The 23416-nt window shown below is 45.6% G+C and overlaps 1 protein-coding gene across 4 annotated transcripts; it reads right to left on the bottom strand.

Annotated features, from left to right (window-relative positions):
* Positions 1–446: 446 nt before the first annotated feature.
* On the bottom strand, positions 447–22436 carry LOC139349451 (CDP-diacylglycerol--glycerol-3-phosphate 3-phosphatidyltransferase, mitochondrial). Of its 4 annotated transcripts, none has more exons than XM_070990255.1 (11): positions 22300–22436; positions 16767–16977; positions 14942–15019; positions 12369–12468; positions 12094–12283; positions 10322–10500; positions 8775–8965; positions 7280–7571; positions 6024–6172; positions 5796–5926; positions 447–1046 (listed from the first exon to the last, which is right to left on the bottom strand). In XM_070990255.1, exons 1-10 carry the CDS (start codon positions 22413–22415, stop codon positions 5807–5809), a joined length of 1626 nt encoding a protein of 541 aa, XP_070846356.1. In that variant the 5' UTR covers positions 22416–22436; the 3' UTR covers positions 447–1046; positions 5796–5806. The 4 variants fall into 4 exon arrangements, with proteins under 4 accessions (XP_070846356.1, XP_070846357.1, XP_070846359.1 ...); XM_070990256.1 differs by having other exon boundaries at positions 5778–5926; XM_070990257.1 differs by lacking the exon at positions 447–1046 and adding an exon at positions 3698–3808.
* Between the last annotated feature and the right edge of the window lie 980 nt (positions 22437–23416).

A 23416-nucleotide genomic window follows, 5' to 3' on the forward strand; every position in this document is an offset into this window, starting at 1 on the left:
GGAAGGGGGCTCTCTTCCAGAGCCCGCCATGTTCCTACAGGAGCCCGGGATGGACAAATCAATCTCTGCTCTGGAGAGCGCCTCTCCCAGCCACCGTAGAGAAGGGAGGGGGAGGTGATGGGTATGCAGTTGGTTGCGATCCGCCACCTTCCTGTAAATCCTGCACACTGGGCAATTAAGCATATATCAAGCCTGCAATAAGTGATTTTTGACCACTTGGGGGCAGCGAAAACAAACTGCACACTGACGCCTCATTAGGTTACACACAGTAGGCTAAAAGGCTTTCGCTGCTAAAGGCTCAACTCTGTGTCTGTCTGTGCGTCATCTGAACCTTCGTGCTGCTCTTTCACCTCTAAGATAAAACGATGTCCTCGCATGTTGTGGCGACACCGTGCCTAAAAATCACCCTTTGTACCGAAACAGAAACAGTCACACGTTTAAAGTTATTTTAAAAACTCACCACTTCATCCTTTAATTTACAAAGATAATAACACAAAGACACTGTACAGTTAGCTTTGATTGCTGCTGAGGGCAGAGCTGTAAACTCGCTGTAAGAGCTCTTAAAAACTGTTATTAAGGCTCCTCGAGAGATTCCGACTCTTCACCACACCCCATCACAGTCTTCATTACGCCGGGGCCGATCGCTGATCAAGTCTCTGTGGCGATCTTACGCATGCAGCACGTACCTGTACAGGTGTGTGTAATGTCGCAGTCCTTTTTTTTTGAAACGTTTGGAGTTAGTAACACAAAAACAACGGAAATCCACAGTGCGACGACGTCAGCAGCTAACGCAGTAACAGATACGCAGGTAAACCACAGGATCTGGAGTTTAAATTAAGAAAAGAGGATATGACCCCCTGAACGCACCACATACATCTGCTCGTGTGTGTGTGTGAGAGAGAGAGTCACTTCCTGAGACACGCTGATGAGGGTAAAAGCCGAGGCGAAGCTGAAGACTCCCAGCATGCTTGAGTGTGTCCGTCTGTCCTGTCTGCACGAGCTGCACCGAGACCTTTGACCTCAAGACCCAAGAAAACCGAAGCGTCCTGCAGACAAACAGAGACAAAGGTTTCCATCCATGTCTGTCCCGGCTCATAGTGAAGACTTTGAAGCTACTGAAATAGAAGTTATCACTATACTGACATGTCTGCACTGAATAATGTCCGCGTAGAAACATGCTGTCTTCACTTAGAGGCTGTTTGTCCAGAGGAGGACAGAGGACTGACAGAGAGCTTCATCACACGGTGCAAAGACAATCACCTGAAGGTCAGTATCAGCTGAAACAATCAGCTTGTTGCAGATTAGAATTAAGCTTTCCATCAGACATTCACAGCTGCTGATGGGTCACAAAGGGGCCAGTTTCAACGCGTCAAACCTGAATTCCCAGTTTCACCACTAGAGGGCAGGCAGGTCCATCACAACCGCCTTCAGCAGGATTCATCATGATGCTGCTGCGAGTCGAGCGGCCGCATATTTTAACCCTGCTGAGCCTGAAAAGAGGCTGGAGAGGCTCCAACCTGCTGTCACTAGTTTCTAACAATAGACGTGTGCTGCGCTGCCGATAAGGACTTTTTGTATCCTTTTAACCGGCAAAGCTATTGTTGGAGGGACGCGTTTTGTTTTTTCCGTTGAGAGAGAGAGAGATAAGCGGTAAAGAACACAGATCACAAAGCCAGATGGACACAAAACACGAGCGAGAGCAAACAAACTGCTCTGCAAACGCCACATCCAGCCAGTCTGAGGCGATTCCTGCACTGTGTTTGTCCATGAGTGGTACAAAAAAACAGGAAAAACGTGAAAAACACTTTATAATAAGACTCAGTAATATAAAACCTGACACACACGCAGAGTTAGGGAATAAAATCTGTGCATCGTATTTGGTTGTTTGAATGTAAATCCAGATGTTTAAACCTGCTTAGCCTCAGCTGGACGCTCTGTAAACATCACATTCGATGCATTTCTTCTCCCTGTGTAACGATGCTTATCTGTATTTCGTTTGACGAATGAACAAACACTAAATTCATGCTGCTGAGGTTCAGACCTGACATGTTTTTAAAGGAAGGTTTTGGATCCAGAGCAAAAAGCGCCTCAGCTCCTCCATGTGAGCAGTAAATGGAGCAGTATGTTAAAGGTTACAGCACAATGGAAGCCGATCCGTCGAGGATACGTTTGGCATTATCCTGCATTTTTCCTTATGGTCAATAAATCCCATGAAGAGACCAAACCCAGCAATGTTCGTCTGTTTCTGGATACTTCCTGACCCGTCTGTGGCTTTCAGCCTGAATCCCACTGGTTCCTCCTGAAGATGTAAATCTTTAAAAACATGCTTTTTCTTTCTTTTAACACTTAAGCAAAATTAAAAACTAGTTTTAGAAACCATCAGGTGGGTTTTCAGCAAACGTCTCTCAAACAGGAGTCGATGGTGGGTGAATACTCGTCTGGTGCAGCCATTCGCTGGAATAATTTACCATCATTTATCAGAAAAGCACTGAAGAAAAACAGAAGAATTATGAATTTGAGGTTGTTTATATATTACAGACTTGTATTGTACATTTGGTTTAATTACTTATTTTATGTGCATGTATGTATGTACATATTTATCATGTTTATTTTTCATTATTGTTTGTTGCTGTGGACTTGTTGGAACAGAAGCTAAATTAATGTGTTTTTAACAGTTTTTGGACAACAGTGGAGCTCTACAGCAAAGGGGAAGAAGACTTATTGTTGGTTTTGGTCTTTTCATGGGACTTCTTGACAAAAACAGTCTTTGAAACGGCTCAGTCTCCAAGCTAAATCCAGGCTCTTACAGCTTTTTGAAGTAAAACTCAGGCGCCTTTCAAGCACTTTCAAGGTACCTGCACCAAAACTTTCCAAATTTAAAGATCCTGAAATAATTCACACTCTGCATATCAGCATGTTTTTATCCTGATTATTGAACACTTGATTAGTTTGACACTTGGAGACAAACTAAGGTGACGACGGGATCGTTTCATTTCAAGTATTAAAAGATGTCGATGGAACAACAGATTATGTTGAAAATTAATTCATTTTATACAAATACAAGCGTGTTGTTAATGGTAAAACTTTGAGGACAAAATGTCCATGGAGGAAAAAAATGATAGATATGAGGCCAAAATGCAGAGTGGGGGGTGGGGGAACCTCTGGCCTCCGGGCTGCATACAGCCCGCCAGATGCTCTGATCCGGGCTGTGAGGTAACTCATAAATACAAAAAAATCTACGTCCAGCAACAGAAGAAAATATACTAAGGCAAAACTATGAAAACTGAATTTAAAACAGTGAACACACGAGAATTCAACAGTGAACGACTTTCTTGCTCCTCTGGATTATAAATCTAAATGACATCCACGCAGGAAGCTGCTTGTTCGGACAAACTGCAGCAGGTTAAAGTCGGAGAACGAGTCGGTGAAGATCGCCGCGGCGTCGAGCAGCGTTTTCTGTCGCTATCTTAATACGCTCAACGCCACGTTTAGCCCGAGGTCACGGAGGCGTCTCATTGGCCGGCCCCCGCGGCTCTGCGTCATCCTGCCGGTAACACGAGGATTTCCATAAGTCCTTTCAACTTTTTCAAACAATGGGCCTGAAAGCTCTCCTGCTCACATTATTGTCTGACAGGTACTTTCACATCCACCGGCTGCGTGTTTGTGCTGAAAGATGATCTATTTACAGCCACTTCCTGCTCCTCCTGGCAGCAGATCACTCCACTTTTTTTCTTTCCTCGACTCCGTCCAGGTAACGATAAGACACCACCCATTTACCGTCACCTTCCAGCCTGTGACACTTCCTGTTCTGAGGGGAAACAAAAAAAAAACCACTACTCTGAGCGAGCAGCTGATGTTTTTATTCTTTTCCCCTCTTTTCTCTGGAGTCACTCGCTGCTTTAAACATCTACTTTCGCAAAAAAAAAACGAACAGAAACTTCAGGATGAACCCGAAAGCTTCAGTCTGACTCAGGGTCGACGAACCCTCCGACTCCACCTCGCCAAGTCCTGACAGGACTCACGGTAACACAGACCACACCGTCAAATCATCACCATAACACGGCGCTGACTCACTTACTGACAGGAGTGAATCAGCGACACGCCATCCCTGCTCTCACTTTGGTGATTTAGGCTGCTGGGAAGACGAGGACAGGACCTGCGATTTGGGACTCGCCACAATGACTGCAGGCATTTCTAAGAAGCCACAGCCTGTTTTACTGTGTGTGTGTGTGTGTGTGTGTGTGTGTGTGTGTGTGTGTGTGTGTGTGTGTGTGTTTCTGTACAGTATGTTCAGGGCTGTATTTTGCCTACCAAGCAAAAATCACAGACAAAAAGTGAATTGAGAAAAAGGAAAATTCTGCTTCACTGCATTTTGGGTGTTAGTTTTGCCGCCTGGCCTTCATTTGCATCGAGTATGATGAAATTCAGAGACGTTAAAGAGGAATTTCACTGCTGGGAAGAATGTTTATGCAGAGGAAGCAGGCGAATTGGTGCAAGACGAACAGAAGAAGCAGAGAAAAAGGGCTTTGGAGCTCGCTTTTGCTCAAAAGGTCTATTTAACGATTAATCTAGAACTTAATGAAAATAATCATTAGCTGCAGTTATGGTATATTTTTAGTAGCAAATGTGCTAAAATTCCCTCAGTATGACAGATACAGCTCCTTAGTGTGCATGTGCATGGCACAACATAAATAAGTCTATGAAGCGCGACTTGAAATAAGCCTTTGATCTTGTTCATGCAGAACAGGATATGAAGCTGCTAAAACATCAGTCTGAGATGTCATTTCTGTTTGGATGAGAAGCAGCTGCACTGATATTCTAATCTGTCCCTAAACCAACATTCAGTGTTTTCTGCCTCTGGGACTCCTAAAGATGGATTCATTCAGTCAAAGGGAACACGAGGACTCAAAACTTACATAACGTACAAGACACGATGACACCTGCTGTGACAAAGTTAGAAGGGGAAAATAAAAGAAGCATTCGGCCAATCAGACGGCTGTAAACCTGATAAGAGCGAGGCCGGCTGACCTGAACCACTTCATCTAAAAACTAGAATTAGCACACCTGAGTGTTGGTGATAATCCTCTCCTCTCTTTCTCGTGTTTGGCTGAACTTGAGGTTTGCTTAAAGCAGTAATACTTATTTTTTGGCCACTTGGGGGCAGCAGAATAAGCTGCAATGTAATTATGACATAATAAAGGACCAGTGTGTGGGATTTAGAGGGATGAACTGGCAGAAATGGAATATAATATTCATAATTATGTTGTGTTTTTGTTACCTTAGAATGAGCTCTTTATATCCGTACGCCATGTGTCTACAGTGGCCCAGAATGGACAAACCGAACGCTGGCTCTAGAGAGCGCCTTTGCGTTTTTGGTGAGTTTCGTAGCTTCTCCTACAACGAGCAAACTAACATCTGTTTGACTAGTTATGTCTGACTTAGTGTTAAAACATGTAGAACCCAGATGACTCTTGTTTGTACAGAGTTACTCTGATTGGCTAGTTATGTGCCAGCTAAACCTGATTGGATGTTTTTTTTTTTTGTTTGTTTTTGTTTTTTTTAAAAGCTTGATCCATAGGGGTGAGCGACCACAGACGCATGGTTTTATTTATTTATTTTTTTTAAAGGAACTCTTCATATATTGTAATTGAAATGCTGCAGCTTTAATATAAATTTATTGATCTGTGCAGCTTTAAACTTTAAAGCTGCCCTTTTTTCTCCTCAATAAAAGCAAAATAATTTGTAATAAACCAAAATTACGTGTGGTGAGTGCGTACATGTCTGTGTGTGACCACCTGGGGGCGTCTCAGAAGAAGTTCTTGATGAGGGGGGTGACTAGTTTCACCCACAGCTGGACGCGGCGGTCCGGCTGCTCGAACGTGGACCCGGACACCTCTGTGGACCGCTGGTACAACATCTCCTGCTCCTGAGTGTCAAACACAGGTGTGTCTTATTCAGTAAGGAGCTACGCAGTCACTCATCACCATTTCTGGCTGCGGTTAAAAGAAATAACAAGGGCCGACCTCCTGCAGCTGGCTCTGCAGCTCCTCGTTCTCTGTTACTATGGCGATCTGGGCCTCCAGGTCACGGTGAACCGAGCGGTAACCAAAATTAGGGGAGCCAATTAGAGTGAGGCAAGGCCGATCCTGCCCCTGGAGGTAATACCACAGACCTGTAGGAGAGGAAAAGCAGAGTGAGCCGGTGAGGAGGTAATGCTTCAGAGAGCCGCTTCCAGCAGGGATTTCTGTCGGCCCAGACCACAACTAAAAGGAAGCACATGCAGAAATCCCCAGCGTCGATCCAAAACCCCAAAGTATGAGAGAGAGTGAGTGTACATCCTCGTCCTGAGGCTACGGCACAATGACTGTACAGGCCCTCCTCTCTCACGCTAAATACCACTGTGACCGCGAGAAGAACAGCAGAGCGGGGAGAAGAACAGCGAGAATAATCCATTTATTATTTTCAGCGAGCCAAACCAAACGAGTCTGGACGCCGAGCCCTGGCTCGGCCCGCGAGCTCTCGACAGAGAGCGTTAGAGCCGAAAGCATCGGTCGAACAACCGAACCGCAGAGAGTTAAAGTCGAACAGAAAAGTGATTTCACTTCACTTTTTAGGGAAGGAAATCTGAAGTAAAATGAACGAAACGGCTGCTGGGTAAATTTCGAGTTAACGGGCGTATCTGTGGAAGCCTCTGATTGGGCGTTTCCTATTGGCTGATTGACAACTGAGAGCTAGCGTGGCTCAGAGACGCGATGTCAAGAGGAACACCTGATACTGTATATCCTACAAATGCCTTTACAAGGTGCTTTTGACCCTTTTTCGGCAACTCTTTCAACGTTAGCCATCAACCGTTAGCAAGTTTGTATTAATTTGGTACCAAAAACTCACCATCCCAGAGGAACGCTAACGCTATTGTTAAGAGACGTCTTCCATTTGGTCATTATAATTCCGACTAAATAACACACAAGTCAGAGGTAGTTTAGCACCCCCTTGTGGACACTAGTTGGAAAAGCCTCTAGCTAGAAGCGTGCTGTCAGTTCTCACGTTAATTTCCTCGGTGAAATTTGAACTACATATGTCTGCATTAAAGTGAAATCAGCCACCAGCACAGCCTCCATAACAACGGCAAATCACTTTTGATTGGTTAAAGCGAAACAAAACACCCCACTCAATAGCTCGGCGTACATCAGCTGTTTCTATACATACATACACAAATATCTTCAGGTGAATATGAGCGTTAGCAGCGGCTCTAGTGGGAGCTGCTTTTATTCCAGCCCACCTTTGGCGTGGAACGTCCACTGAGGTCTGTGGTACTCGTGCAGGTGAACCCTCTCCTGCTGGCCCAGCCGGCACACCTGGTTGTAAAACTGCCTGGCGATGTGGATGTAAGCCTCGGGGATGGCTCCGGCGATGCCTTTGGCTCCGAAGAACCCGTTGACCTCCGGGGAGGCGGTGAGGATGCGGTAGCTGGCTCCGGCCCCGAGCACCAGCTGCATGTACGCCCGGGTCAGGTTAAAGTAACCTGATGTTAGAAACACAGTGGAGTCCGGCCCGGCGTCTGTCAGCAGGCGCTGGAGGTTGAAGAGGAAACAGGAAGTGAAGCGTTACAGCCGTGTTTCTGATTTCCACTGTGAAAAATAAGACTGGCTGCTGTGCGGCTAACTGAGCAGCTTATTGGTGTTTTATTACTGCTGTAGGCTCATTATAGAGCTGAGCATGAAATCTATCAGGACAATTAATGAATAACATGTGGCTGCTGATTTGCTGGTTTACTCCTGGTAAGACGTCACTGTTTAATTATATGAGATACAGACACTTTATTTATTTATTGCAAACTGAGTAAATTTGTATCTGAAGAAATTCATAATGTCAAGTTTTGATAAACTTAGCTCATAACTGCTTTGTCCTTTTCATAAATCTGGGATTTATTGGTGCTTGGTCTCATCATTAAAAACAGGTCAAAATCGGATCATCACCATCACAGAAAGTCCAAATAAAAACCTGATTTCAATAGTATTTTCATGGCATTTACTATTTTTAGAATCTGTACATAATGTACATATTTTTTTCATTCTACATCCTGCATACTTTTTATCTTGACCCTCCTGTTTCTGCTGTTTTTAATACTTGCCGGTCGTAACAACTTAATTTCCCTGATGCAGGATCAATAAAGCCTTATCTTTTTTTTTCTGGCCCATAATCAGCAGCTCATTTTCTTTGTTCCCCCTGTTTTTCTCTTCACTGTATTCCAGGAAAACTGCAGCGGTCGACTTCTTCTCGCAGAAGGAAACAGCAACTTTGGACATGAAATCTGAAATCTGCTCTTCTCCTTTAAAGAAAGTATTTCTCTACACGAGCTCTGTGAGATGTAAACCAGCGTTTGTGAGACTCAAAATGTTAAATGAGGGCTGAGACGGTGTTGATTCACCTGTTTATGTAGTTTCTTCAAAACCGCAGTTTGTATTGACATGACTGATTTTATTGCGTTCGTTCCCAGAATGTGTGACTAACAACCCCTGAATACAGGCTCAAATATTATAGGTGCTTTATTAATCACATGGTAGTTTATTAGTCACGTATTAGTCAAATGTTTAACATCCCACGATGAACAAAGGGCATCCATCTAACATTTATTACCTGTTATCAAGGAAACGAGTGAAAGGTCAACATCTGGTCTTATATATTAGCTTTAAATATCTCTAAAATTAGCATCAGCAAGTGCGACAGCCAATCAGAAGAGGCCGCTGTCACCATGTTCAGCTGTGGAGCCTCACCTGTGTGACCTGCTCGTCCACCTGGATCCCCAGAGGTTTCATCTGGACCAGAGGAAACACCCACGTGTCCTCCTCCCCCTCGCTCATCCCCTCGTCCTCGGAGTCCTCCGGCGGCCGCTGCCTCACGTGGACTGCGTTCACGGCCTCCATGATCCGCTTCCTCGCCACCACCGAGAAGTCCTGCCTGTCGCCTGGATGGAGACATAGTACACACAGAGGAAGCTGATTGGGTGCAGCGGGAGACGGGTCAGTCTGATCTCTGGGTCGCTGTGCTCTGGGCTCTGAGTGTGTCTCACATAGTTTGGGCTTGAGTTTAATGGTGTTTTAAAACAGGAACTGAGCGATTGAGTCAAACCGTGGCGCGTTGGTCTGTGTGTCCATGACGAGTTTAAACACGCCGACTCGCACCTGAGGTGAGTCATCTCTGACATGGGGTAAAAGCGCGCCCGACCGCCTCCAGGTGGGTTGCGATGCGCTTCATCATCATTCGGGGACGACTGAGCGCTGATGTTACCAGACACAGCAGTTTCAACCGTCCTGTCATGCACATGCTCTTAAATAGGGCGCCGCTCTTAAACGCCACAGCCTCAAGAAAAACGCATCATCGCTTTAAGACGCACCTTTGAGCAGGAGGCCCTGTTGTTACGGAGCTGCAAATCCCAGCTGCGCTCAGTCAAGCCGAGTCAGCGCACATGAACGGAGAAGGTGCACGTCAACTGACATGACATCAGCGGGACGGGTCCATCACTCGCCACCGACGGGTCAAAATGAAACCAGATGACCTCCCTGAATACGAGAAAGCGGCTGACGGGAGCACAAAGTCCGTCCGAGGGGATGAAACCAAGAGGAAATTATCAGGCTAAACACTCCTGAGAGACACTTTTCTGTCACGACGGCAGCTTCCTGTGAACTGTTATCACTGAACCGTCACCGACCGACTCCAGCTGAACTTTGCCGCGCTGTTATTTCTGTACGCTGGGAAACCTCATTATAATCAACCAGCTACAAATCTTCATTCATCATCGTCATTCTCACTAATTTCATTCATTAGAATTTCACCAGCGCCTCCATGTGTGTGCGTGTGTGTGTGTGTGCGTGTGTGAGTGAGTGTGCATTCCCACTCCATATCGTCTTCCAGCAACACTGTGACATCACAACTCTATTCCTGGTGTTCGTTACCACGGCGGTCCAGTCCTGCAGACATGATGTCATTCACTCCTCAAACTAACATCCTGGCAGTCGGTGCTCCAGTTACGGACACGCTGAACGAGTGTGTGTGTGTGTGTGTGTGTGTGTACAGAAAAATCCTGACAATCTCACATCCGGCTGCATGGCTAGCCAACCGCAAGAGCTCTCTCACTGTACTGACACACACGCACACACTCTGACCATCATCTGTCTAAGCTTTCAAGCTCCATTAGCGAAATCCATCGGCTCCTCTTGCTGAAAACGGGGGCCGCTGCCTCTGTAACCGAGCGCGGAGTGTCAAACTGTGTCAAAACACGCAGGACGGTAAACACGCACGCACGGGCGCGCTGGGTTTCTACCTCTGTACGGGTGCACCATGCCCTCCAGCACGGTGACCGAGTCGTCGGGCTGCAGCTGCAGGGAGACGTCTCCCACGGCTTCCACCAGGTCGGAGAAGAAGTCGGCGACCTCGCTGCAGTTCTCCAGCAGCACATAGCGGTCCTGCCTGTTGGTGAAGTACGAGTCGCTCAGGTTGGCCCTGCGACATGAGAGAGAAGCAGTTTTTAAGACCAGGGAGCAGAGAGAGAGCACAAAGAGGGATTTTCAGGGTGTTGGGATACGTTCCGACAGCTTGGATCCATTTCCTGGGAGGCAAACGACTCGGATCCTTACAAACCTCTTATCAAAGCTTCAGTCTCTCCTCACTGTTTTTTATCAGAAAAGCACAGGAGAAAACACGCTGATAGGAAGCAGGCTTATCATTTACAGATTAGATCAACTGTAGCCCGTTAATGTTAATTCCATAAAGGCTAAAAGGAAAAAGAAGAAGTTTATGCTGAGATTTAGCTGTAATTTCTTGGCTAAACTTTGAAAATGTTAATCTGCGCTTCAGTGTTTGGAGTTAACAGCTGGTGAAGCACAGCAGGTCACAGCTGACTGGAACATGTCACACACATTCAATTCATATTTCGTATATTTATGCTGCTCATCTCATTTTCAGGCTGTGTCTTCAGGTTGAAGACTGTGTTGTTTCTACTTTCTCTTCTCTTTAAGCTGTCGTGATTTAAGCCTTTAGGTACATGCAGATGTTGCTCACTCTGCAAAGCCTTGACCAAGCTCGGACTAGAGGGCAAAGAAGAGGGCCGTCATGTCGGTCACTGACTGGAAGCCGCCAGCTGGTTTTGGCTGAAGAGGACTAACCGACTGCAGGTGGGACTTATCACCCCGGCTGGGTCGCCTGGACAAGAGCCTCTGATGCTGAAAAGGTATTCGTGTTAAACCACTGTGTAACCTAATTTCATCTTCTGCCTGGGCTCTCATAAAGGCCACGTAAAGACCACAGTGGCACATTGTTTCACACCAGCTCCCACAGAGGACGTTGCATTATGGGTTGTTTGTTGCCTCAATGCTGCTAAGCTAGTGAAGTGTCCTCAAGCCTGTTTATGGAGTTAGTCGGCTCTACAAATCCTCAACCCGGTTTAAGCCGCAGGAGTTTCTGATGGCTCGTGTCATGTGTTTTCCTGCCAGAGAGGAAATGAATTCATGACGAATGAAAACAGACTGTGCAGCAGTCACGGAGCTCCAAAAGACAAAAACACGGTCTGAAAAATGCCACGGAAAATCACTCTGATCGCTTCCGACTGTGTGTGCGTGTGACTGATGGACAAGCTGCGGCGATGTGGGATTCTGTTCTGCTTTAATGGTATTTCATGTTTCACTTGTGCAAGAGAAAAAGGCTCCAAGGATGAGGGAAACTCTGCCAGCAGAACTTGTGTGAAAGATGATTAATGTTCAGAGAGTCTTCTTCCAAAAGCTTGTAAAAGGGGTGTCGCCTAACACGGCGCATGTGTTTCGTACATGTGGTATTTCGTTCTGTTTCCCCAGAAGCTTCGATTGGGCTCAGCGGAGGCAGCGTGTGCAAATCTGTGCACTGGACTGAAAAGAAGTGGACCCGGCAGCGTGCCCATTGGGTTTGGAGCACACCCTGCGGCGTATGCTGGGAACATTTCCTCATAATGGTGCAAACATCTGCAAACATAACACGGGCTGAAATGAGATTAAACGAGAGTGAAAGCAGTGAGCGGTGAGGAGGAGGAGGAGGAAGAGGAGGTGAACAGCCTGACAAACTTACCCGCTGATGATGACGCTGTCGTCGAACAGGTAGACCTTGATGTGCTGGACTCCGATGGTCTCGTTGAAGCGCTGGGGGACCAGCAGCCGCAGCAACCCCCGCAGGTCTGGAGTGTGGTACAGGGACACCCGCATCTGAGAGGTGAAGCGCTGCAGCAGCGGCAGCAGCATGGTCCTCGAGTTGATCTGTCCTGCAGGGAAGAACCACCAGATGCAATCAGTGCGATGAGCGCGGTGCTCTGCGCTAAAGAGATCTCGAGGAAAAACGCCAACAACCTCTCGAGCCGCGCGTGTAGTCCAGCAATATGGAGACTTTCAGGTCGGAATCGCGGCTGTTTCCCTGTGAGCGTTGTAGAGCTTCCTCCATACAGTCCACCTTAACATGAAGAAGACAGGAGAGGAGAAACGCTTTAGCTTCAGGATGGTGTTCAACCATCCCCTGCACAAAGCCGCCATGAATAAGACTAATTCGTAGAGCTGATTCATCAATCACTTGAGAGAGTCAATCAATAGTATAAGTCATTTATCAAGCAAAAAGTCCAAATGTTCACTGTTTTCAGCTCCTCAGATGTGAGGATTTAGAGTTTCTCTCTGCGTCACATCACTGTAAACTGAATGTCTTTGGGTTTTGGACTACTGGTCAGGCAAAACACAATATATAGATGATACGTTGGGCCCTGATGATGGACATTTTTCGATGAATCGAGAAAATTACTGACAGATTAATCAATTTAAAAAAAAATTAATCAGCAGCTGCAGCCCGACTGATTTCTTTGTCAAATTAAGGCTCAACAAACTAAAGAACATCTGCTTCAAGCTGCTCTGCTCAGAAACGTTTAACCTGGTAAATCCAGAGATGAAAAGCTTTCCTGTTGTCTGTAATCACGTTCTCACTTCTCACTACAAACCGATTGTTTAGCGAAACGGAAAGTGAGGTTTTTATTCCTCTTTCTCGTCAACAGGTGACATTTGCTCTTCCTCCTGCTGTCTGGGAGTCGTGTAGCTTTGGGGCCTCGGATAAGGTGCACTGGACTAGATCTTGCACTCTGTATATCTGGAGATGTGCCCAGCTGGAGCCGCAAAACAAAGTAATAGATCCATGATTATTGATTAATTGGCAGCAGGCATTCATCAAACACTGGCAGCCTTCTATTATCAGTTTACTGAGCGTGGGAAAAGGATAACTAACTATGAGGAAACGCCAGAGGAAAGGCTGCTCTTCAGAGGGCACTGCTGGTAGCGAGCGTGGAGTCTTTATGCGTGGTGAAACTTGGCATTTGTGCCGTACCTGATACCAAACCAACTTGTTTTTTCGCTTCGGCGAAATTGTGCATCTGGTGCCCAAATGTATTCATTATACGTCATTCCAGATTGCCTGTTTGCATGCCAGTAAAACATTTCTTCTTTCCAGTAGGGAGCTCTTCAGGGACATCTGCACCACCAACACTTTCAGCTCTGCTCTGAGGAGAAATGTGATCACGAGCTCAAAGCAAAAAGCTGCATTTGCGGTGCGCTCCATTTGAACCGGGAAGCCCGAATTTCTGAGTTTCCAGTCAGAAAATTCCCACTTCTGACTTCCAACTTCCCAGGTAAACGAAAGGCACCGCTAGCTATGTAAAAACGTTGCCAAACACTCATGTTTCATGTTTGAAAGTTTTGTTTGCATTTCTTTTCACCTTTTACTGTTGCGGTTTTAAATGCATTGCTAATTAATTTCTCTAAAAAAGCCACTCCCTACATTGTGTGCCTTACCCACAATGCAACTCGGCCAAAGGCAGCTTGGTCGGAGATCCGGGTTTGTTACGCTAATGCAGCCTCGAGCTGCTAGCCTAAAGCAGAGTTGAGGAGCGGCCTACAGAAGCCACTTCCACCACATGAGACGCTGACTCGTGTGACATCACTTGAGGTAGTTCACCAGGTCAAACGCTGCTCTGAAAAACAACTTTTTTCCACACATGCAGTAGTTCTCCCTGCACACACACTCTGACATGCTCACGTGTATAAAACGCTGAAGAATAAAACGTGCTGAAGACAAACATGCCTCGCTTTATTTAATTTTCTGATTATTCTCATCGACTGCACCTGCGCTTAAGTAAATAGGCTGCACAGGTGTGGCTGTCAGTATCAGTGAAGTACCCTTTGTGCTGAGCCTGGAATCGGGCTTGTGTTCGTGGATCCAGGCTTCGGTTGAAATCGCACCTGCAGTTTGCATTCTTCGGCCTAAACCACAGACCAAACTCACATTTTTGTACTGAAGCGAGCTCAGCTCAACGCGGTCAATTAAAAGCAAACCTGGGCTCGAAAATAAAAGTCACATGGACTGGCCATACCTTATTGATTCAGCGTTTCTAGTAATCCATCATCCTGTGAGGTTACAGAGTTTGGCAGCACTCACAGCAGATTCAAATGCTTTTAAGTGTAATTAAACATGTTTGACTGGTCTGTGCCTTTTTTCTGCAATTCTGCTCCAACCAGCTCGAAAAAAAAAAACATGAAAAACAGCTGAATATGAGCATCAGTCCAGACTGTGGTTTGTTCTGGGTTAATGTTGTTATGCTAGGCTTTCCAAGCATGAAGAACAGCAGGCTATCACATGCCAAAACTGCTCTCCTTATTCCCATAAACCCTCGCATTCTGGGGTCATTCCTCGTAGTTGGCTTGCAGTTGACTTTCATTCTGAACAGACCACAGTGCGGTTCTCCTGCAGGACGACACTGACTCACATTTTCTGGCATCTCTGACCAGATATTTGGCACGCGCCTGCGTTGGGGTGGCACGGCTCTCACCTGCCCAAAACTGAAGATGTAAATTCTCAAACCTGTCGAAGAATTTGCAAACACTTTTCTCACCAGCTCCTGCTCCAGCTGACCTGTTCCCAGATACAGCGAGGCCATCACCACTCGCCGCTTCGCCGTCTTGATACGCGCCTGAAACAAACACAGCAGCGTATTAATATGGGAGTGCTTGTGGGTGTTCGGCATCTGGTCTCAAATCTGATTCTAAGAAATGATAAACTGTAAACAGAGGGTAAATTTCCTGCCAGCCACATGCAAACATGCTCAGTCTGCACGAGCAAGCTAACCAGAAAAGCCCCCACAAAAAAAAACAAAAGGCAATAAAAAACCCCTAAAATCTCCAACTGCCGATTCACAAAGGACGTCCTTTTTTGTTGTGACACCAATCACAATTTTTGGCATAGAAAGGTTCAAACCTGCAAATTACACATTAGTGTATGAGGTGGAAAATGGATTATTTGACTTGGGGAGTACTCCTCTGAGGTTTCTGCCTCCAGAACTGAAAAGTGGTGCTTGAAAAATATTCAGCAGAGCAGAAGAAACGTCCTGTTCACTCTGAATAATCTGCACAGCACAGCCAACAGTTTTCAAGCCGTTAGCAGGCAGCTCTGGGAACTAAAAAGAGTAACCAGGGTGTTGTTTCCAGAGGGGCTAACAGAGCAAACCCTCACAATTTAAGAGCTGGAACGACGTAATGTTTGGTAAAATTCACTTATTTCCTGTTGATCAATGTGCATTTTCAATACCCTAATGTAAAAGTAGCAGTACTACAGTGTACAACTACTCCACTGCAAGTAAAAGTGCTGCATTCACAATCGTACTAGAGTAAAACAAAGGTGTGTCAAGCGGTTATAGGATCATTTCCAAGAAGAACACCTGAGGCTGTCGTTGCTGTCAAAGGTGTAAGTGAAGGGTCTGAATGCTTATGCAAATGAGATATTTCAGTCTTCATAATACATTTACGAAAACGCTCCAAAAACCCGTTTCTGCTTGGAATACTGTGGGTGGACTGATAAGAAAGAAAAATTCATTGCATCCGTTTTAAGATCGAGACAATGTGCAACACGATGTCACTCATCCGGAGCCTTCCCTCCTCTCTGTGTTATGGGGAAGTGTCAATAAAACAAAAAGAAACAACAACGCATGACATGTTTTTGTGAATCACGCCCATTCACACACCACTGACAGATGCTTTTAACCACAATGACAAAAAAGAAATATGTAACACACATCATGAATGCACATCAATCACGACGAGAGCGTGAGGTATTTTTAGACCTCATTAAAAATTATATCAGGGGTTAAAAAAGTAAAAAAAACTCAGCGTCAAAGCTGAATAATGGCCGTGCGTGGCTGCCACCAACTGCAGCAAATTCCTGTTTCTTTGTTCCTCAGTCAGCTGAAGTGAGAAGAAATATAAAAGGATTCCAAAGAGGTGACATGGAGCAGGTGAGGCACGACGTAAAGAAGCAACATGCAAAAGCTCCACTTCATAACTCAAGTGAAATGTGCAGAGTGATGTATTATTACGGCTGCTCTGGCTTGTAAAAATCATTCCTGCGAGGTCGCTTTTTTGCGTTTTCGAGCTGATTATATTTATATTAAGGATCTGTTTTAATGCTGAAGTCACTTTAGAGCCGAACAATTAACTCCTGTCAGCTGCAGTGTGACACTCTGACAAACCGTGAGAGAGTAAACAAGGAGCCTCTGCTGGGAAAATACCTCCTCAAATACCTCGAGCAGTTTATCTGCCTCGTTTGTCATCTGTCACCGTGCATGGGCCATCTGAGAAAAGTCAATATTGGCCTTAGTTTTGTTTTGGTTTTTAACCATTCCTCTGCAGCTGAAGCAAAACACTCAGTTCCATGGTGACACCAACCTTCATGGCCTGGTAGAACTGGTCAGGCGAGGTGAGAACGTGGATGTGGGCGCCCGGGACCCGGAAGGCGGGAACGTGCTCCGCTATCCATCGGAAGCGGGTGCAGAGGCTGTCTGTGCTCCGGGCTCCGGCCGACCCGGTGGGCCTGGAGATCCGTCGGGGGGCCGGGTCGGCCTCAGCCAGGAGGGGAGCCAGCAGCAGCACGGAGGGCCTGGAGGAAACAGGAAAGCTTGTTTTTGTGTCGGTTCAGCTGAAAATTTGGGAACAATTTTCATTGATTTCACAGAAACATTTTCAGACAATAACTGACCGGACTCATATAATGCAGTGAAGACTTTGATAGAATGGATTAAAGCTGCGTCGCTAAGAGCGAGAAGAGAGCAGACTTAGCCTGAAAAGCTGAACCAACACAAGTTCAGGTCACTCCCCCTCCCTCTCCGCTGCACTCATGCCCTGCCTCCAAGCCCCTCCTCCCTGCGGCGTCTGCGCAGCTGCCATGACAACCAGTAACGTTAGCCTTAGCATCGGGAACAAGCTAACTCTGCCCAGCTGCTACATCACAGTCGCTAACATGCCGTACGCGCCGCAGAGTGTTACTGTAACAATCACCATATTAGCTTTATGGTTATTTGTTGTCTTAGCCGTATATGCTGTTGGCAGCGGCGGTATGGGCAGTTTAGGTGGCACGGTGGACAGTAGTCGCCTCACAGCTAGAAGGTCTCGGGTTCGATTCCCGCCTGGGGCGCTGTAGGGCGTGTCCTCCACCATGCCTTCGGTGCCTGCTGCTCGAGGAAAGGGGCCTTTCTGTGTGGAGTATGCATGTTTCTCCCCGTGTTCACCTGGGGGATCCTCCATAAAAAACCCCACTAAAAACATGCAAGAAGATCACCACCTGACCAGTGGTGACAAAAGGAACTGGGCCCCCGGGCACCGCTGTCTGCCGCGGAGGAAGGACTTCCAGGATGGGTTAAATCTGGAATGCGGAAGAAGCAATTTCACCGAAGCATGGTATGTGCATGTTGTATAAAGGAAATGAAGGAAAGGAAAGTCGTAATCTTAATCTTAATCTTTCTCCTTTGTGGGTGCCGGCTTAGCTCTTACTAGCCTCCTGACGCCGCTCACAGAGCTGTTTGACTGAGCTGCAGCTGGCAGCATGGGTGGAGGGAGGGGGCGGTTCGCAGCGTGTGTGAGTAGTGATTGACAAATGTAAGACACGCCCTCAGACGCTCCTCTGGCTCTGATTGGTTGTTTTGTGTTCCAAATCACAGTAGTAGCATGCTTTTTTTCCACAGATTATATGTTTCATGTACTGCTGTCTGGGCATAGGGACAGTTTCAGCAAATATGACAAAAAATTACTTTTCTACGAGTCACCTACTGCAGCTTTAACTGTGTTTTTTGGTGATATGGAAGTTATCACTGCAGTGACATGTATGACTGCAGTGAATAATGTCCAGGTAGAAACATGCTGTCTTCACTCAGAGACTGTTTTCACAGAGGAGGACAGAGGACTGACAGAGAGCTTCATCACACGGTGCAACGACAATCACCTGAAGATCAATATCAGCTGAACTAATGAGCTTGTGGGGGACTACGATGCTTTAAATATGGACGCTGCACATCTTCAACCCAGCAGCACAGAAGGTCTAAACAATCAGCAAGTGAGCATTTTTTGGCAAATTTGAAAGAATTCCCTCGCGGCGTTCTTCAGATATTGTGTTCAAAAGAATGAGACCTGCATACAGACCGACGGACAACTCAAAAACTAACACCTCCGGCCATGACTGGAGGCATAAACACACGTTCATGACAAACTGCAGGCCTCCACAGTGAAAAACGACACACGTCTTTCTAGATGCTTCCTCATTGCCTGGGGAGACTTCATCAGGCCCACTGAGCCACATATCACAAGAAAACAACAGTATCTTGTGTATCTCGTTTTTGTGGCGTCTTACAGCCGCCGGCAGACTCTCAAGCGTCGGACGTCAGAGCTTCCCGACAGCACACGAACACACCACAACACTGCATATCACGTAACATGCCGGGGAAGCTCTGCAGTCTGAGGCGTCAGCGGCCAAAGGTTGGCTGATGTTTTTAAGGGCTTTCAAACTAGGACAGGGAGTGATTTTCATTATTGATTCATCTGCTGATTATTAGAGGACATTATTCACTGTTTTATGACATTTTATTGACAGAATGACAGAAAACATTTCACAGTGTGTCTGGTTTTTTGCTCCCAGTGTCCTAAAATTCACCCCAACGCCCCCTTTTGTGCCTGCGATATAATCTCACCATATGGTCTGACAACGCAACCACATGAAATCAAGACAGGGCGGAGAGTTAACCTCAGACATGACTGCGACCCTCACAGGCTGATCGTCAGAAGTCACTCCGGTGAATTCTTTTGTGTTCATTCTGGCCAAATTTCACCCAGAACACACACATGCACACACTCAGGCGGTTTTACGTTTTGGTTTGGACTTGACCCACCATAACTGTCGAAACAAAAGTCATATTAAAGCACAAAACACAGCTCAGGGCGTCTTTCCAAAGCCACTGTGCTGAGTTAGACGTTCTGCTGCAAACACTCAGAGGGGATTTCCTGTTGTGGAGTCTGATCATAAACACGCATATTCCTCACACAGTAATACGATAATGTAGCTGGAGCATGAAAGAGAACTCCCTCATGTCTGTACAGATTACACTGAATTATCTCGCCTTTTACAGCGGTGCAAATTACAAACGTTATCTATATGAGCGCAACGCTCTTACTCTTACGTAATGTGACGGATCCCTAAGATGACCCCTTTAAAAAAGACTGCGTGACTGCACTTTGACATTTCCAGTCAGAACTGAGAGGAGCGTTATAAAATCCATTACGTCAAGCGGCAGCGAAGTAACTCAGAGCAGATTTGTTAATTTGATCTGTTAATCCCCAAGATGGGTGGAGATAGAAGGAAGGAAGTTTTTAAAAATGTAGCACAGTCAGTATCAACACACTGAAATATGTCTCTGTAGATGCTTTGTAAATAAAGATTATTTCAGGAGTGTGGCGCATTATGACTAACAGTGATTTCATGACTGTAGATGAGATGAAGTTAACTTGCTTAGATTTAATGAGGTTAGAGGCTAATTCAATAGCACAAGGCTCAAGCTAGTAACAGCACTGAATAGAGGGGCTGTTTATTCTGGTATGTGACTGCACCCCATCCCTCCGGATTTGAAGCATGTGATAGGAAAAAATACTCTGTCTGTCTGTCTGTCTGTCTGTCTGTCTGTCTGTCTGTCTGTCTGTCTGTCTGTCTTCCTCAGGATTCAAAATTCCCAGAATGGGAACTTCCTCAAAGAATTGAGGATCAGGGAAGGGGAACCTCCAGCGTCCAGGCCGTCAATGAGCCACATGGACAGTTAATCCAGCCTGTGAAGCCATTCATAAATAGAAAAAAGCAACTCAGAAAAACAAAGAAATCTCTAGACAGCAACAACCTCGTTAAGGGATAAAAGAAAGTAACATAAAACAGTAGCTAACACGTCAATCTGAGTGGTCCCTGAATGCAACACTCCCATAGCTGCTGGCATCACGTCAAAACATGATGGCGACAGTCAGGAAAACACAAATAGATGCAGAGTGTCGCAATTTCCAAGAGAAACGGACAAATGATCATTTTTTGTTGAAGTAAAAGCATCCTGTTACAAGTCAGCTTGTGGGGACGAGCTCGCCGAGATGAAAAAGGCTCATCTCGAGCATCATTGAGGAGTGAAACACGCTAAACTGGATGAGCTGCAAGGACAAACACGCTTGGATAAAGTTAAGGCTCTTTGGCGGAGTTTGGATGCCCAGCGGCAGCTTTCACAGGCCACATTCTGACAGAGACGACGGTAAGCAGGCCAACAGCTAAGAGGCTGACACTTCATTCACAGGGAGAATTTGTGAAGCTCCCCTTCACAGTAAAGTGTCTCTTTGTCTGGAATAATTCATGGAGATGAAGGAAAAGACGGAGTGGCTCTCAGAGCTGAACCTGACGTGAAAACTGGAGTGAAATTAAAGCAACAGGAAAGAGCTGCGTGCACGTTCCTGCTCTGCAAGAATAAAACCTGCTGTGACATCTGAATGTGCTGCTGGAAACTCCTTCAGGCGTTTGGTGAGACGTTTCAGGACATGAAAAATAAACCACAGGAAATGAACATATTTGCTCCACCTTAATGTGGAGCCAGCCGATGTGCCGCACAGCCCGCAACATGAACCCACTGAGCTGCAAAGCAACGACCTGCTGATGAGAGCAGCTCTTCACAAAACTGACTGCTCAGAAATGACTGAACCAAACCTGGAAAACCAGCTGCGAGCATGAACATCATCCTCATCCTGCTCAACGGATCCAGGTTTGTTTAGCAAACTGGAAAAAAACGCTCTTGAAAATGGTTTTACAGTTTTTAAGCAACAATTCAACATTAGCAAAATCCTATGAATACTGCTACACACATAGCAGTATACTGCGTATGCTGATGTCAGGTCCTACCTGTCCTGTCTTTATCTTGTGCTATTTTAGACTCATACGGAAACCAGAGCAAATGCTTGAGGATCTGATGCGAGACAGTTACATTACGAGAACAATAAGATAAAAAGACATCAAGATAACAGATTTCAGGCTCCGTGCCCGAACTTCCTTTCCGTAAACAGGTTAATGATCAAGGAACTGCACAAACCCACACACAGACTCTGCAGCCTTATCTTAAATTTCAATGATTAAAACGGCGTCCCTGTTTCTCACTTGACCTTCTACACAGATGACATGCCACAGCTGGAAAGAGCGCTGGTGCACATGATAAAATGAACGCTGGCTGAATTCCATTTAGCTGCTTCAGGGTCCTGCCATCATGCTTGTTGTCACTGTCATGGCTCACTTGAATGGAACAAAGCCATAATAGTGATTATTCTTCTGCAATGGCAAGCCACCATGGAGGACAAATATGGTTCATGCTAAGTAGTAACCCTACCTGCTAATTTATTTAAGCCCCAACCATCCCTCTAATTTGGACGTAGGTGTACTAATCACATGATGGGAGAGCAGTGACAGAGGTGTCAGGTTTCAGCTAAAAATGACAGTCCTGGTTGCATAACAGACGTCTAGAAGAACATTGTGTTCAGTCCTTCAGTAACAGAAAGCTCTATTTTTTTAACCTGAAGGTTAGCTACTGTGTGCTTTGGTGACAGCCTCTGGAGGTGTGCTACCGGGTAGAGGTGAGCTGATCTCGTGATCACTTGCTTTAACCTTTGCTGTAAACGTCCTACATTCACCGCAAATATGCTATAAGTTGGTGGCTAAACGCGTTAAACACCGTCTTGTAGATTTTGAACCAAAAAATGAGCAACATAAGGTCGAAGTCCGATAATGAACGCATTAGCAGAAGCAACATTAGCGAGGCTTCTTTAACTCTTGCTTCATGACAGAGGGAAGGGTGAAGCCCGAACTGCGACACAAAAACGCTGTTTTATCGTCACGTCTGTGTCTCCGAGGGTGAACCGCGTCTCTTACCCTCCTCCTTTGTCTCGTGCACGGAAGATTCGGTCGGATATTCGGGTAAAAACCCCGGTGACGGCCGGTGTGTACACGGAGTACACCAGCCTCCTCCAGGACATGGGAGCCGCCATTGCTGCAGCAGAGAGACTTTGAATGAACTTTATTGACTCAACTCCACGCTCACATAGACACTGCAGTCTGTGATAGGAAGCGATAGCTTGGACAGCACTGAGCAATGATTTTATTTTCTTTCTTTCTTTTTCACGCAACAACAAATAGTCTAAATAAAGCAGATAAATTATATAATACTGGTTGTCTGTATATGTTCATGTATTTGGGATGAATATAAATGACCTCTAGTGGTCAACCTGCACACTACCTTGTAAGTCCAGTTTTGTGGTCATGTTTTATTAACCAAATTTACCCTTAAGTTATCCTAAAAGCCAGTGCACAGCTCTTCAGAGACGCATAGCATAGAGAGAGGAATAGCCCCGGTTTATATATGCATGCCTTTCAAATGCATGACTGCTAACACTTGCTTGATCTTCGCCCTCTGTATTGCGTTTGGAAGGTGTGACCTCAGCAGGTTTTCGGTAATGCAGCACAGAGCCTGTAGTGTATACAGGTGTTTGTTCAAGCCAACAGGTGATTTCAGGCTCTCAGTCCTCTCTAACACAAGAGGATCTTAAACCTGCAAAGCCCAGCTGATTCTCATTGTTATACTCTAATGACACAGCTGAAAGGATGGTAGTAATACTTGGGCATTAGTATTGATGTTGTTATTATGGTCTTTATGCTGCTATTGTAGTTTTATAGTTATTTTATTGATGTCTGTGCAGAGAAAGTAAAAGCAAGTTACCTTTATTTTCTTTTATGGTATCCTCTTTAATAGTGCAGGAATGATATTTGCTTTTTTTCATCACCTTGTTGGAGAGTAAAAAGTACAATTCTGAGGTACTGCTCAGAGGGAAATAATGTAGTTTTTACTGTATTTGACAGCTAAGTAAGCTTATTACAGCTTATAATGGACATCTAAAATGCACTGTGTTTAATGCAGGTAAACAAGTACTAAATTAAATCTCATCTGACCAGATATAACATTAAAACACTGCTCACACATATGCATGTACCA

Source organism: Chaetodon trifascialis, chromosome 21 (assembly GCF_039877785.1).
Source record: "Chaetodon trifascialis isolate fChaTrf1 chromosome 21, fChaTrf1.hap1, whole genome shotgun sequence".
Classification (NCBI taxonomy): Eukaryota; Metazoa; Chordata; class Actinopteri; order Chaetodontiformes; family Chaetodontidae; genus Chaetodon; species Chaetodon trifascialis.

Excerpts from the sequence above, each read along its gene's own strand:
- LOC139349451 (XM_070990255.1), bottom strand. The coding sequence starts at position 22,415 with ATGGCGGCTCCCATGTCCTGGAGGAGGCTGGTGTACTCCGTGTACACA. Across the intron at positions 8,966-10,321 it reads CATGGTGCACCCGTACAGAG|GCGACAGGCAGGACTTCTCG; the intron begins GTAGAAACCCAG and ends GTCTCCATCCAG. Across the intron at positions 6,173-7,279 it reads GTGGACGTTCCACGCCAAAG|GTCTGTGGTATTACCTCCAG; the intron begins GTGGGCTGGAAT and ends CCTCTCCTACAG.